Source organism: Coturnix japonica, chromosome 4 (genome assembly GCF_054131305.1).
Source record: "Coturnix japonica strain WE chromosome 4, WE-NBRP24, whole genome shotgun sequence".
Lineage (NCBI taxonomy): Eukaryota > Metazoa > Chordata > Aves > Galliformes > Phasianidae > Coturnix > Coturnix japonica.
The window spans coordinates 30,493,618-30,507,173 of record NC_140666.1 but is presented as its reverse complement, the minus strand read 5'-3'; the positions used below and the strand labels follow the sequence as shown (position 1 = coordinate 30,507,173).

Below are 13,556 nucleotides of genomic sequence, written 5' to 3'. Positions count from 1 at the left end.
CGACCACGAGGTTCTCGCCTTAGCTGCTGGAGTGAGGCGTTCCGTGTGTGGGAAATAGTGCTTAAAGAAGAAATTTGCGGTTGAGGGAAGTGTTTTCCCTTGCACAGTGGTGAGGTGAGTTAGTTACCTGATAGCTGCACTTTCAAGACTGACACACAAGTTTAGAGTTTTGGTAATGCTAATATTGGCGTCGTGTTTATCATTAGCTTATTTTTGGACAGTCAATTTCCCTCCTAGAGCCATTCAGTCCGAAGTTCTGCCTCAATAATAATGTTTTCTACCTCAAATATTTTGAAGTTTGATAAACTCAAGAGGGACCTATCTAAAATTCCAAGTTTGTCAGTGGTTTTATGGCACAAAACAAGTGTTTGTGAAAGCCAAGATATACTGAAAACATGTTATTTTCAGACTCAGGGTGGTACAGTGCAACTGCATGAGGTCGAGCACATGTTTTAATAGTAGTGTTTTATTCAGTAATGCTGAGCCATGCTGGCAGAAGGTCGTGGTGCCTGTTTTAAACAAAGCAAAGGTCTGTGTCAAGATGGAAAATCTGTAGGAAAACAAGGCAAAACAAATGACAAAAACAGCACTGGAATATTACTGAAGTGTAATGTCTCATTTTCCCTTACTTACAAAGCTACTGTGGGAACAGACCTATACGAGACACTAATACATGTCCTAGGAAGTTTAATTGATAGACTGAAAATATTTTGATAAAGGAGTGTTCTGTTTATCTTTGGGGTTATGACTTTGTTCTACGTTTCATTCATTTTGGCATGAGTTGTCACAAAATGTCCTCGGTCTGTTTGCTGGTACTCACTCCAAGGAGCACTGCTTCTTTGAACCTTTGGAAGTGAAATGGGAACCACTGTGAGCCAGCTCAGAACTCACACCATAAGGCAAATCCAACACTCCTTATTCATTTAGTGAATTAAATTACAAAGGTGTAAATGAAATTTCAAAATATAATACTGTGGAATGGAAGTTCTCTACAGAAAGCCATGAAATGCCTCATCTTCCAGTGATTTTTTTTCCCCTCATCAAAACAGGTGTCAATAGAATTAAATGATCAGCAACCCCATTGTCTTAAAGCTTTGGAGTGCTGCAAGACTAAATCATAAATTTAGGCTTACGTAAAGTACTTTTTTAGCAGTTCTTCCATTAATTTTCTATAATAACAGTAACAGAAATATTAGTCTGAAATAAGAGTAAAACCATGTTCCTGACAGTTTGTTTACAGTTTTATTGTCTCAAAAAAGTTTTCAAATTTTCAAATTTGTCAAAACAATTGTCAAAGCACAGATTTTTCTGATCTTTTGAGTGATTAGATAACTCCTATAATTACAGTCTGTTGTATGTAGCTTTAATTTCCACTTAAAATCAATTTATACAGCCTTCAAAATCCATCAACTTCTTCCTTAATAATCTTCGGCATCACCAGCGCAGATAGCAAGTAGAGCACTCTCGTAATGCCCTGAAGCAAAATGCTGCAAAAGAAAAAAATCCTGTGAGTGTATATCTGTCCTGGTTTCAGCTGGAACAGAGTTGATGTTCTTCATATTTTTAGGTATGATGCCATGTTTAGTCTTTAAATGAAAAGCATTTAGATAGCACACTGTTTTAGATGTTTGCTGAGCAGTATTGCACAGAACCAAGAGCATTTTAGTTTTTCAGCTTCATGTACTTTTCTGCCTCTGTGAAGCTGGCTGGTGCAAGAAGCTGTGAGGGGACAGAACTGGAACAGCTCTGACCTAAACTGGACAGAGATCTATCTTATACAGCATAACAACATGTGAAACTCATTATAAAACTGAGGGCAGCCCCTGCCTAGGGGCTGGGAGGGGGCAGCAAGTGAATGGTGGTGTGTGGTGCTGAGCTACTGCTGTGTTAAACCACAACTTCACTACAATTGCTCTTCTCTCTGTGTGTGGCAAGGGTTGGAGTGTAGTTGTAAGATTTTTCTCAAATACTGAAATGTTCTCATGAGGATTCTGGGCCAGGTCTTTATTTCACATACCTCAGCCTTTGGTTGCTTAGGCACTTAATAATGATTTTCCTTAAGAAAATTTGATCAGTTCTGTTTAATGCTTCTCAAGGTGAACAGCAAAGAATAATGGGCAGTTTCCTGCAGCTACTGCACATCTCACAGCTGGAATATAGCAGCTTAAAAAATGCAAAGTATCTTAGCAAGAGTTGTTTTTGTAGTATTCACTAGTACTAAGGATGCAGAGAAGGAAGACTACTAGAGGAAGACTTATTCTGAAGGCTGAGATTTAAACATGAGTATAAGACCAAAGAGAACAGGAATCTGGTATTAACCTCACAGAACAGTGCGAAAGATGGTATCAATTAGTGTAAGAAATATCTTATGAAAAATATTTCTCAGAGTATTCTGTTCTGCTCTGTTTTATATACCTCTCTTTCTACCAAGGAGAGACAAAATCATGAAGTCTTGAGAATTTACTGCTCATTTACCTGGGTAAGCCTGATTCACTGAAAATGTATATTGTGGAAATTATTTAAATCCATAGGGATTTAATGGATTTTTCTAATAGGGCTCTGCAAGTAGTGCCAGTGCTGATGTGTAAAAGTGATCAAAAACTTACTTTAATATCATGAAAGAGCGATTTCCCATATCTCTCCTTGTATCGCTGTCGTATAGTCATCAAGTCTATTTCACTCCTGGCAATGAGAATCCTTATGACTGTTTTATTGTGAAACCCAAAATCCTAAACAAGAGAAGAATATGTGAAAAAAACTAGGCAAGTTTATATTGCTCTATTTCCACCTGTGTATGATTATAGTAGTTTTTCATAATAAATAATTAATCAGGCCATCCATAAAGATACCTAAGATTTTAAATGGGTTTTCATAGGCTTTATTCTACAGTTTTCACATGCCTGAATAATGGAATTCATACTAATGAATATGATATATTCTCCATATGGGTATTTTAACTATGCTATGAAGCTTTCAGAAGGAAATTTACAGACAGTTAGGTAACCATTTCTACGATTAGCTGTTGTGACTTGTTATGGGGTTTGTTCGAACTATACTGAAATCAGTAATCTATTTCACAGTCTGTTTCCCTGGTGTGAATTCATTGAGATTTTTAATTATTGATTCAGAATGTACGTAACTTGGATTCTGCAGTTCTGTTTTAACTGTTTCTAAACAAATATTTGTATTGTAATTGTGTGGAGCATGAAGATGTCCAATGATGCTTAAAGTAATCAAAACAACTTTGAGGTCCTGACGACCTATTTGGGTTGTGTAACACCAAATGGGGGATTTTATGATCTATAATATTTAATATTCAATATTTCATATTGAAATCTCTTTACCCAAAAGGCAAATAGTACATGTGGAGAATTTGATAACCACTTGAAGGCTAGATTGAAAGCTGTCCTGTAAACCATTATGAACTGTGATTTCAAAGGTGAGGTTTCAGTGTGAGTTTTGTTGTATTGCAACAGATGTGAAAAAAGCTTTTGTTGTGATCAGGATGTGGCTTGACTGTGAGAGTACACACAATTTCAATCTTGCATTTATTGAAAGAATTGTGTTCATTGAAGCTGTACAATGCGGATCTTTATTCTTAATCCTTCAAAACTTTTTCTAGTTACGTGAATGTTTCACTCATGTTCTCTGTGATCAGGACTTTTGAGAAACATCATTTTTCCTGATAGCTGATACTTTTGGCAAGCCTTTTTCACATCATGTGCCAGAATCCTCTTTTGGCCATTCAAATTATGCCTCTTCCCAATACCCACAGGATTTTCCTTGTTTCCTCCCTGTTGCCTGTTACAGGTTTAGTTAAAAAATGTGACAGTAGGAGCAGCAGCAGCATCTGGAAGAGGACACTGGGGTTCTGCTGAAGCGTTGCTGAATAGTTTTGCTCTATGGTTTTGTCTTGAATTTCATCTTTTGCCATTCCTGTTCTAAAATGATTTTTTGATATTTTACCCATGGCTGACATGACAATCTTATATAGATGACATTTAGAAGATTATACTTTAAGAATTATATGTAAGAGATTGAACTTAAAATTTTATGTTACATTAAAAATAATATTCAGTAATGAATGAAAAACAAGGAAATACCTTCACTGGCTTCTTGTGGGAATAATTTGTGGGTGGTTTTTGCATTTACCTCCATTCTTCTTGGCATTCACATGATTTAACATGATACTGTTTATATGCAAAGGTAAAGTAACCCACAAATGTACATAGAACCAGGCAAGGAAATATGACCATTCGTCTTTAAGTGTCACTAAAATTATAATTTAATTATTTGCTATATGTATTAAATCCTGAGAGGAAAAAAATGTGTAATACAAAAAGTGCACATTCAGTCCTGCACAGCAGATGGAGCTACAACCAAGGAAAATAAAAACATTCAGTTTAGAAGAATATTTTTTTCTTTACCAGACAGATTTCTTTAAAGGAATCAGAGTACTGAAATTATTAATGTTCTGTTCTATTATGTAGGTACTACTGCTTTGAAATGCATTCAGGTGTCAGAAGTTTTAAAGCACACCATCCCATCTCCAAGATCGAGCCGATTGATTTGTAACTCTTTGTTTAAGAGTAAGCAAGCAAACTAAAATAGGAAGCTATGTTTTGTGATACGTGAAGAAGAATATCTACTTACATGGATCGCATTATGAAGTCTGTAAGCGAAGTAGGAAGGCTTGTCACGGACACAGAGAACTAGGAAAGAGATGTTACTACAGGTAAATACGAAATTGTGCTTTTCTTAGCTTATGTAGTGCTATCCACAACTCTACTTAAAACTAGGGTACCAGTTTTCATAACCATGGCTGTATTTGTTGGTTATAAAAATCTGGTACTTACTTTGGTAAAGCACTCATTACATAGAAGGGCTTACTAAAAATCAGGGAATGCTCTCATGTGACACATATGTGGAAATGCTATTAATCCATAAGTTGGCACCTAAAGCTTAGAAGTTGTTTGTGTAGCAGTGAAGTCCCCAAAAATTTACAAATGATTGATTTAAGGTGTGTGGAACCAGTTGCTAATGCATCCATTGTATGTTACGTCATATATGTTATCAAATAAAGAACAGATAGTAGTACCACTTGGTCAGAATCTGCTGCTGCACATATTCATTTTCAGGTTTATGCCAGCATGGAACTGAAGGTCTGTTCAGATTTCTTTTTCTAATGATCTCTGAACTTTTAATCAAACAACATAGGAAAGTGGAGGAGAGTATCAGAAAAAGAAAATTATTTCTATGTTTGATGTGTCATCTAAATATGAAGTGTAAAATAATATTTTTATATACCTATTGCAACCAGTAGTTCTTGAAAATATCCATCGTAACAGTCGTTGATGGCATCTACTAGGTCTTGCCCAGAGATATTTTGGAACTCCTGGAAAACTTGGAGGAAAAGGAATCTGACTTTATTCTGGTTCATTACAAGTGATCAATTTTCCTCTCACTTCCCACCTTCCTTACCATAACCCTAGACTGTATTTTTTCTGGTTATATTATTATGCAGTGATTATATTATTTGCGTGATATAAACTTAAGGAATCTCAATGAGTAGTCTGAAACCTGGCTTCTGGGGCATTCTCTATAGATTCTCCAGTATACAGTTTTAAAATGAATGCGCACCAATGTCTCTTTTTCACAGGAGGTTCTAATAAGTACTCCTTCAATCTCTGTTTGTAAAACTGGTAAGAATTTCATGTCAGTAAGACACATTCCATGTTCAGCTTGGCTAAAGATGGCCAAATGTTCATAGGTAATGAGAAGCTGTCACACAACATGCCTAACATGTCATTATCATTATCTGTACATACATACACAAAAGTACAGCGCGTGCTTCCATAAGCCTTAGGAAAGCAGGAAATTGTTCAGTTTGCTGCCTACTGCAAAGCTTACAGAGAACTACATTACCAGCAGAACCCTCAGATCTCTTGTACAGTGGGGGAATATTAGCGCGGCCAGATGTGTTACGTTATGTTAATCCCATAATCATCATCCTTACAGAAGCTGTGACAGAATTATTTGGTTGATTCGTGACAGCAAAGTAGTTCTAAGCTACTGTTGGAAGTTGGCAAAAGAAATGCAACTGCCTGCACAGTGATAAGCTTGTCACCAAACAGACTTTTTTCCACAGCAGAGCAAAAGACATCTCAAATGTCATCAAACAGACAAATTTCTTAACCAGGGTGGAGGATTTCACTTTTTCTTTTCTTCTGACATTTAATTGTGCATGATTGTCTAGTTTTAGGTAAAAACATGCCATTATGTTTCTGTGAGTTTATATATTCTTTAAGAGAGAGCAGATGTGGACTCTGGAAGTCCCCCCTTCAAAACATCTTTGAAACTTTCATTTGCTTGCTTTAGTGCTGCAGTGTATTCAGTTGTTTTGGTAAAGAAGCACTCACTGAAAATGCCCCTACTGCCTCTCTCAGGGTATTTTCACTCATAGATTAGAGCTGCTAAGGAAAACAAAGGAAATAGTTCAGAAAAAATCTATCTCATTGTGTGTACACTAAGTGTAGTCATAGCCTATGCCTTTCTTTGGTTATGCATCCTTCTCTCTCTCATTACACTGACGTCTCTCTGTCCTATCTACTCTAGTCTGTAGTTGTCAGGCAGAGTTGTTTTGCATTACTTCCAAAATCCCATCAACATCAGTGAGATTCTGAGTGTTATGGTTCAGGTTAATATTCTGCTGTCTGCTGAGCTTGATATGTAAACCTTGATCTTAATAGCAAGTCAGATTTTTCCTTTACGCTGTTTGGTCAAAGAGCTGAACCACTGGATTACCCATCCACAACTGCTGGTAACTCCTGTTGCACAGTATCATTTGAAGCATGTTTTTGTGTTCGCCTGTTTTTTGCTGACAGGCTTCCCATAGAATCTGTTATACCAGAAAAAGAAGAAAATGCAGAAGATTTTAAATAATTCTGAGTCACTTTTTAACATTAGCATTTGTTCTTTTTTTGTGTGTGAGAGATGCCCATGTCTGCCTGTATTTACCATTGCATCCTGAGCAGCTGTAGAAGGATCTGCATATCCTTCCATTCTTGTTCCCTGGGGGAGGGGGGAAATAAAAAAAATAGATGTTATGTTTCATTTCTTGAGATACCACACAGTTTTTTAACATTGGATCAATATAATAAATAGTTGAATTTGCAACTTCTCAAATTTTCATTTACAGCTTCGTGTCTTCTGAACAGATGAACTCTGAAATGGCAAACTGTTATGAGAGGAAAGCATTGTGGAAGTGGATGGACTTGTCCCATAAACCCATCCCGTAATTAGTCTGATTTTAAATGGTATTTCCCTCGCTCCCCCCCCCCCGAAGGCTATTGGTGCTCTGTTTGTTATAATACATGACTATGAGAGAAAAGGAGGCGTAAAGGTAGCATTTGCTGTTGACCACTTATTTCTTATCAGTATGTGTATTGCAAGGAGAATCCTTTCTCCATGCATGAACTGTAGGAACAAACACATCAAAAAACATTGATTCTTTGCCAGCTTATAATCACTGTCTGAAATAAAGATCTGAGTCTGGAAAATTGTTTGACAACTTTGCTATCTAAACCAAAGAAGAATGCTTAAAACATTCCCATATATTTAATAGCTTTTCAGTTACATAAATCAAGATGATGTGTTTTAGTAAACACACTATGATCTGAATTGCATAGCTGTTATATGAAGAAAACAGCACACAAATTCAGGAATTGCTTTTTTAACCATAATTGCCTTTTAGGAAATGAATCAACCCTGGTTGTAGACTCTTTAACAGTCTTAAGCTGTATGCAATCACTGCTTCAATGATACGTGTTTGAAGCAACTTTAGAATTTAAAATTGCTTTTTTATGCATGTGATGGTGTGGATTAAAATTGTGCATCATCTGTCAACTCTTGGGATGACTGATTTGTAGTTCTTTCCTGTTAAAAATTTTCAGTTTTCAGACAAACATATATGGGAATATAGATGCACTTCATGTTGCTGGCATTAGTTTTGTCATTATTTGTTACTCTGGTTTGTAGTACATCAGATGATGAGTGTAGTGACTACAGTGAGAATGGGAACATGCGATCTCAGGAAAACCATTACAGTGCTGTAGCGTAGTACTGCAGCTTGGCAGTGCTGTGTTGGAGTTGCTGTGTGATTGTAATTCTTTTGGCTGTGTGCTTGCATACGGTGATTTAACATAAGGAGTAGTTCAAAGGACATTTAAAACAACTGGAACTGCTTAGTACTTTCTTTTGTATACATATCGACATGTCTGCATTTTCACATACTGCCTAGACTGGATGATGAGCTGTCTATTCTAAGAACAAGGAAAACAGACCTTTAAAAATGAAAATCTAATTTGTACATTAGAGCAGATTCCTTTTGAAATGACACAGGTTGAGCAGAGGGTCAGCATTTGTATATCCAGGGCCTTTGTAATAAAATGTTGATCTTTGCACCATCTGAAAAGTGAACTGAAAGCCAAAGTAGACAAAAGAATTCTAGCTCTCTTCATCTTTTACTCTTTCCACTCTCTTGTACAAAAGTGCAGTTGTGTTGAGCTAAATTTAGCTGCAGTTAACTTTACATTTAAGAATTCATGAATAATATCAAAAGTCACTCTATTTTTTTTATATGTGTATCATACTGCGTATTGTTTTTACAGTACCTGAGCAAGGTTCATGAGAGTGTCTCTAAAGTGGCCTGAAGTCTCAGAATCGATATCTTGTTGAAGATCATTATTGTATTCTAGATTGAAACAAAAATGTGTAACTTAAGTACAAAACGAATGTGCTCTGAATACTATTCATGAGAGTAAGCAAAAAAAGGGTAAACGCATGGGGTGCAAATAGAGACTTGTTTTCTAAAGGTATTAAAAATTATTCCACAGGAACTCATGCAGGTTCTGCAGACCTAAATACTGAGGGGATCCTCCTTGCCAAAGCCTCAGCCACTGCACCAGCTCACCCACTCTCCTGCCTGTGCCTGGCAGCCCTGGCACTGATGCAGCTGCGTGATTCTGGGATACTCAGAAGCACCCCTCAAAGAAGGTGAGTTGAATATTCAGCACGAATAAACACTTTTTGAGAAAAACAGTAGATGTACTTCAGAAAAATGTGTGCAAAAGTTTATGAAAATCCCCAAATGTGGCTGCCAGCTATTTAAAATGTAACAGGCAGCAGTAAATCTCCAGAATACATTCATTTTGCTTCAGCTTTTTAAGTATAATTGTAAAAAGGGAGGAAGAGGAAGGGAACCATGCTGAGAAGTCACTTTAGTAATTTAGTTCTTTCACTCATGCTAACACATCCAGCCTAATACACATATCAGAGCTGCTGTTGTACGCTTGTAAAATACATTACGTGTTAAGTAGGCTTCTTTCATCTGGAATATCTCCATATTTGTTCTTGAGGCTAATATGTCAATTAGACACTTTTCTTCTGTGTTTACTCCCTGTGTAGAAGGAAGTAAATATGAAATCATTAGGAACCACAGCATCCAGAAGAAAGAAATGCTTTATTAGGTGTAACAAAAGAATAACAGTTTCTTCTGGAGCAGTGTCTGGCATGCCTTTGCATAATATACATATTTAAACAAGAGTTGACTTCAAGTTAATTGTCAAAACCTGTACAGCAAATATACTCCTGCTTACTTTGAATTTCAGAATATGTGTTAATAAGTAGGGAAGGAAGCAAGACTGCTGTTGACAGAAACACGATGGGAAGAATTTTAGAGCTTGAATAAGAGTTTAGGAGTTACTGAGAGAAATCAGTTGCAAAGATTGTGTATATGTGTCAGCAAGTGTTCAAGCCAGTCTGAAGTAGATAAGAACTCCAGTGTCATGTAGTGTTTTTGTCTTTTTTTCTATTCTTTTTTATTTGTTTGGGAATGTTATTGTCTGTAATGTATGCCATAAAACTTGGTAGTTCAGGAAAGTGTCATTGCCACTTAGACACTGCTGCAAGCATTTTCTATCAGGATTCTAAGTAATTTTCTGAGCTTGAGTTGACATAAGATAGTGGGCAGCTTTCTGTATTCAGATGTATATTGTTGATAAGTATACTGTATATGGGATAATGGGAGAATATGGCTTTGAGCCTGAGCCTGGAGACTGAAACATGGTCTTTACTTCAGCTATGTGAATCCAGATTGAGAGAGAGTACTGCGAAATTCAACTTGAAACCACATTCAGATAAAACGTGACTTTGCCGATCTTGGCCATAATGTTGATAAAAGTCATGCTTCTAATGGTATGAATGATACTTAACAGTTCTTTTAATGCCAACAGTAATTTTAAAAAGTATATCAGTAGTTGTAAAAAGTATATTGGTTTCCTAGTCTGTAGGACACAGGAAAACAATTTTTTGCTGTTTTTTTGAAAGAGTTTTTTGCTCAGAGCCACACGATCTGTATCTTACTTGTGACAGTGGGCAGTTGTCAGTAGCTATAGAAAGTGAAGGAAAACTGTCAGTCTGGGGCATGCCTTCCCATCTTACAGGATTTGGCAATTTAGGAATGTCCTGAGAAAGAATTTGTAAAGAATGATTATTTTTAATAGCCAAGAGCAAACTTGTATTCTAAGAATTTTTCAAGTCTTTTTTGATCCAATTTGAACCAATTTGTGCTTTTGGTTTCAATATGGACACGCAGCACTAAATTTCACCTTTTAATTGCATGATGTTTGAAAAAAAAAAAACATTTCAAAAAAAATGTCTTGTTTTAATTTGGTTGTTTAAACAACACCGGCTCAGATCCTGGGAAAAAAAGGAAATTTTTTATTTTAAATAGGCAGTCAGTTCATTTTGAATCTATGTTAGTAACATACATAAAGGTTCACAAGACCAGAGCCTTACATTTGCTGCTATAAGTATTTTTTATTTTACCCAGTTTACCGCAATGTATTTGTTACATAGCTAGGTTGCTATTTTTTGGTTTTAGCATACTAATTAAATAAACTTAGTGAAGCGCTCATATATACTCACATGTCAGTGTACTTTGAAACATCTTTTTAGCAGTTTCTCAAGCATTTAAATATATAAAATTCACTTTAACTTATATTTAGTAATATAAACAGTGACCATGTGTCTGAGTAGCTGTTAATTAGGCCAATACCTTTAGTGCATGCCAGAGCTCATGGGCATCATAGTATGCAGGTGGATACATTAGGCCAACCATGACTTCTTTGAAGTGATGAGAGAGATTTTCTTTTAGGTCTGTCATCAAATCCTTAACAAAAATACATAGGATTATTTCAACAGTCACACTTTATGAAAATCAGCATACAAATATTTGCAGTTTTCTCTGTGAAGGAGTGAAGATGAACTGTCTGAGATAAAGTCTACCCAATATTAGGCAACATTTATCTTTCAAAATAGAACCTACTCCTTTTAATTGTACTTGTGAGATAGCAGTGGACACGGAAGGAAGTAGACTATATAGGCTTTTTTTTTTTTTTTTGATTCATTAGAATATGGAAGAAAATTCAGGGGTTCAAATGCAGCTGTTCCTTAAGGGCTTGGAAATCTGAATACCACAGCAAGAGCATTTGCAGCTTCCCATAGCAGATTCTGCATGGGAATCTGCAAGAGCTCAGCCCACAGAAATTAAAGCCCATAACAGACAGGCAATTTCCTTATGTTTTTCTGGGTTATTTGCTATGCGATTAATTTAAAAGTCATTCTTAAAAACTCATCCCAGTACATAAGAATACCTGCTCTGGATTACTGGAAGGCTTTGTGCTTCTCATACAGTACTGGGCAGCTGTCTGAAATTGTAGGAGTAGCAGAAATGCTTCCCAATATATAAACTTTATTTATTTGAGAGGCTTTTTTTTTTTTCAGGCCTGTACTTTACGTTTGATGCATATCATAACATAATTAAATTAGTTGCTAGACTGGGAATGAAGAAATACAAATACAGATTAAAATTTGGGTTTGTGAGGAAGAAACACACGGTATTCAGTACATACACATTAGATGCATTTGACAACCACTGAATCACACATGGTATAGAAATTTATTTATTAAGATATTTCATTTAAAAAATCGTGCCTTCAGGAAAATGGGTTTGTAATACAGATAGGTACAATTTAAAAAATTATCCATGCAATTAGAATTAAGGGAATTGAAGTACTGAAAAATAAGAAAAGGCAGCCCTGAGTTGTCAGTGTTTCCCGCATTACAGAATCACAGAATCACAGAATGACCCAGGTTGGAAGGGACCTCAAGGATCATGTAGTTCCAACCCCCCTGCCTGGCAGGGCCACCAAACATACACATTTGTCACTGTTGTACTAAATTCTTGAAGTCTAATTGTAAAAAGTTTCAAAGCCTTTGTTTATATCTTAGTCTTGCAACTGGTTGAATCTTTCTTTCTTTTTCTTTTTTCCTTTTTTTCTTTTTAAATACCTATTTCTCCTTTTAATATCTCATGCTTTACATTTTTCAAGGGAATGACCATGGTGGCTGCCATATTGAATGTATGGAACTGAAATTAATGCTGTCACTGCTATGTGCTGAAGTATCTCCTGAAATGGAAACTGCAGCAATTCATAGCAAGATACAACCCCACTCAGCAGTTCCTGCTATGAGATAGCAAAGTTTTGAGGGATAAATCAAACTGCATGGAGCACTAACAGGGTTATCTATTTCAGTATATCCACTGTCACAACTGAAAGGAAAAAATTCAGCATTATTGTTTTGTCTCAGTACTAGACTAACTCTGGTTTGTACTGTTACTATCAAGTACACGTAGTACAGAATGGATTAACTTAAACAAAATTGTGGTATATGTGCAACAGTGAGTCCCCTGACTTTGAGACTGTTTGCGGAGTGCACTGCTGGAGTGTAAGAAGAATTTAGAAGAATTTACTTACCTTTCTCTTCTATTACTATTCATTGTTTTTGTGGTATTTAAAAAAAAAATCTGAAGGTTTTTTGTTGTTTTGTTTGGTTTTTTTTTTGTTTTTTTTTTTTTTGCTTTTTAGTTGTTTTAGGTCTTTAGGTTTGTGAGCTCTAGCTTGGTAGGGATTTAGGTTAATTGACTGTGGCTGAAGGAGACAGAAATTTATCGATAATGTGTTTTCATAAGGATTTATGTATTAGTTTATGTGATACTTTTACTCTGGATTTAAAAAGGAAACCCGACTAGATAATTAGCAAGCAAATCAATAGTTGTTCTCTACTCAGAGAAATGGCAGACCTAACTCCATTCCTGATGGACAGTTGGCAGTTCTTTACTAACACATCATTAATGATACTTCTAGGTCATCTCTGTGTATCAGAGATGGAAATTAAAAATAAAAAAATGTACTTGTGGGCTCTATTTTTTTATGATAGGTGTAGTTGAAACATTCTAGAGAAAAGTTTAAAGAAACATTTTGTAAGAATAACAAAGGAAAGAAATGGTGAAAAATTATTAGCAGCCTACTAGAAGTCTCCGCTCTGTTCTTTGTACTCGAGGAGGAATATAGGTTGAACAGGCTCGTTTTTAATGAGGGATAGCAATACCTCTGGTTTTTGTTTTCTTGTGTGTGTGTGTTTTGTTTTAATGC

General features: G+C 36.0%; 1 protein-coding gene across 1 annotated transcript in view; it reads right to left on the bottom strand.

Annotated features, from left to right (window-relative positions):
• Nucleotides 1–1,219: 1,219 nt before the first annotated feature.
• The window catches only part of ANXA10 (annexin A10), a 72,913-nt gene continuing 60,576 nt past the window's right edge, over nt 1,220–13,556 (bottom strand). The window contains exons 6-14 of the mRNA XM_085547740.1: nt 11,117–11,230; nt 9,367–9,457; nt 8,673–8,752; nt 7,018–7,071; nt 6,805–6,898; nt 5,308–5,403; nt 4,654–4,712; nt 2,607–2,729; nt 1,220–1,487 (exon numbers count right to left, since the gene is read on the bottom strand). Coding sequence (XP_085403866.1) covers nt 1,419–1,487; nt 2,607–2,729; nt 4,654–4,712; nt 5,308–5,403; nt 6,805–6,898; nt 7,018–7,071; nt 8,673–8,752; nt 9,367–9,457; nt 11,117–11,230 — 780 coding nt within the window. The 3' untranslated portion in view covers nt 1,220–1,418. The remainder of the gene's footprint in view (nt 1,488–2,606; nt 2,730–4,653; nt 4,713–5,307; nt 5,404–6,804; nt 6,899–7,017; nt 7,072–8,672; nt 8,753–9,366; nt 9,458–11,116; nt 11,231–13,556) is intronic.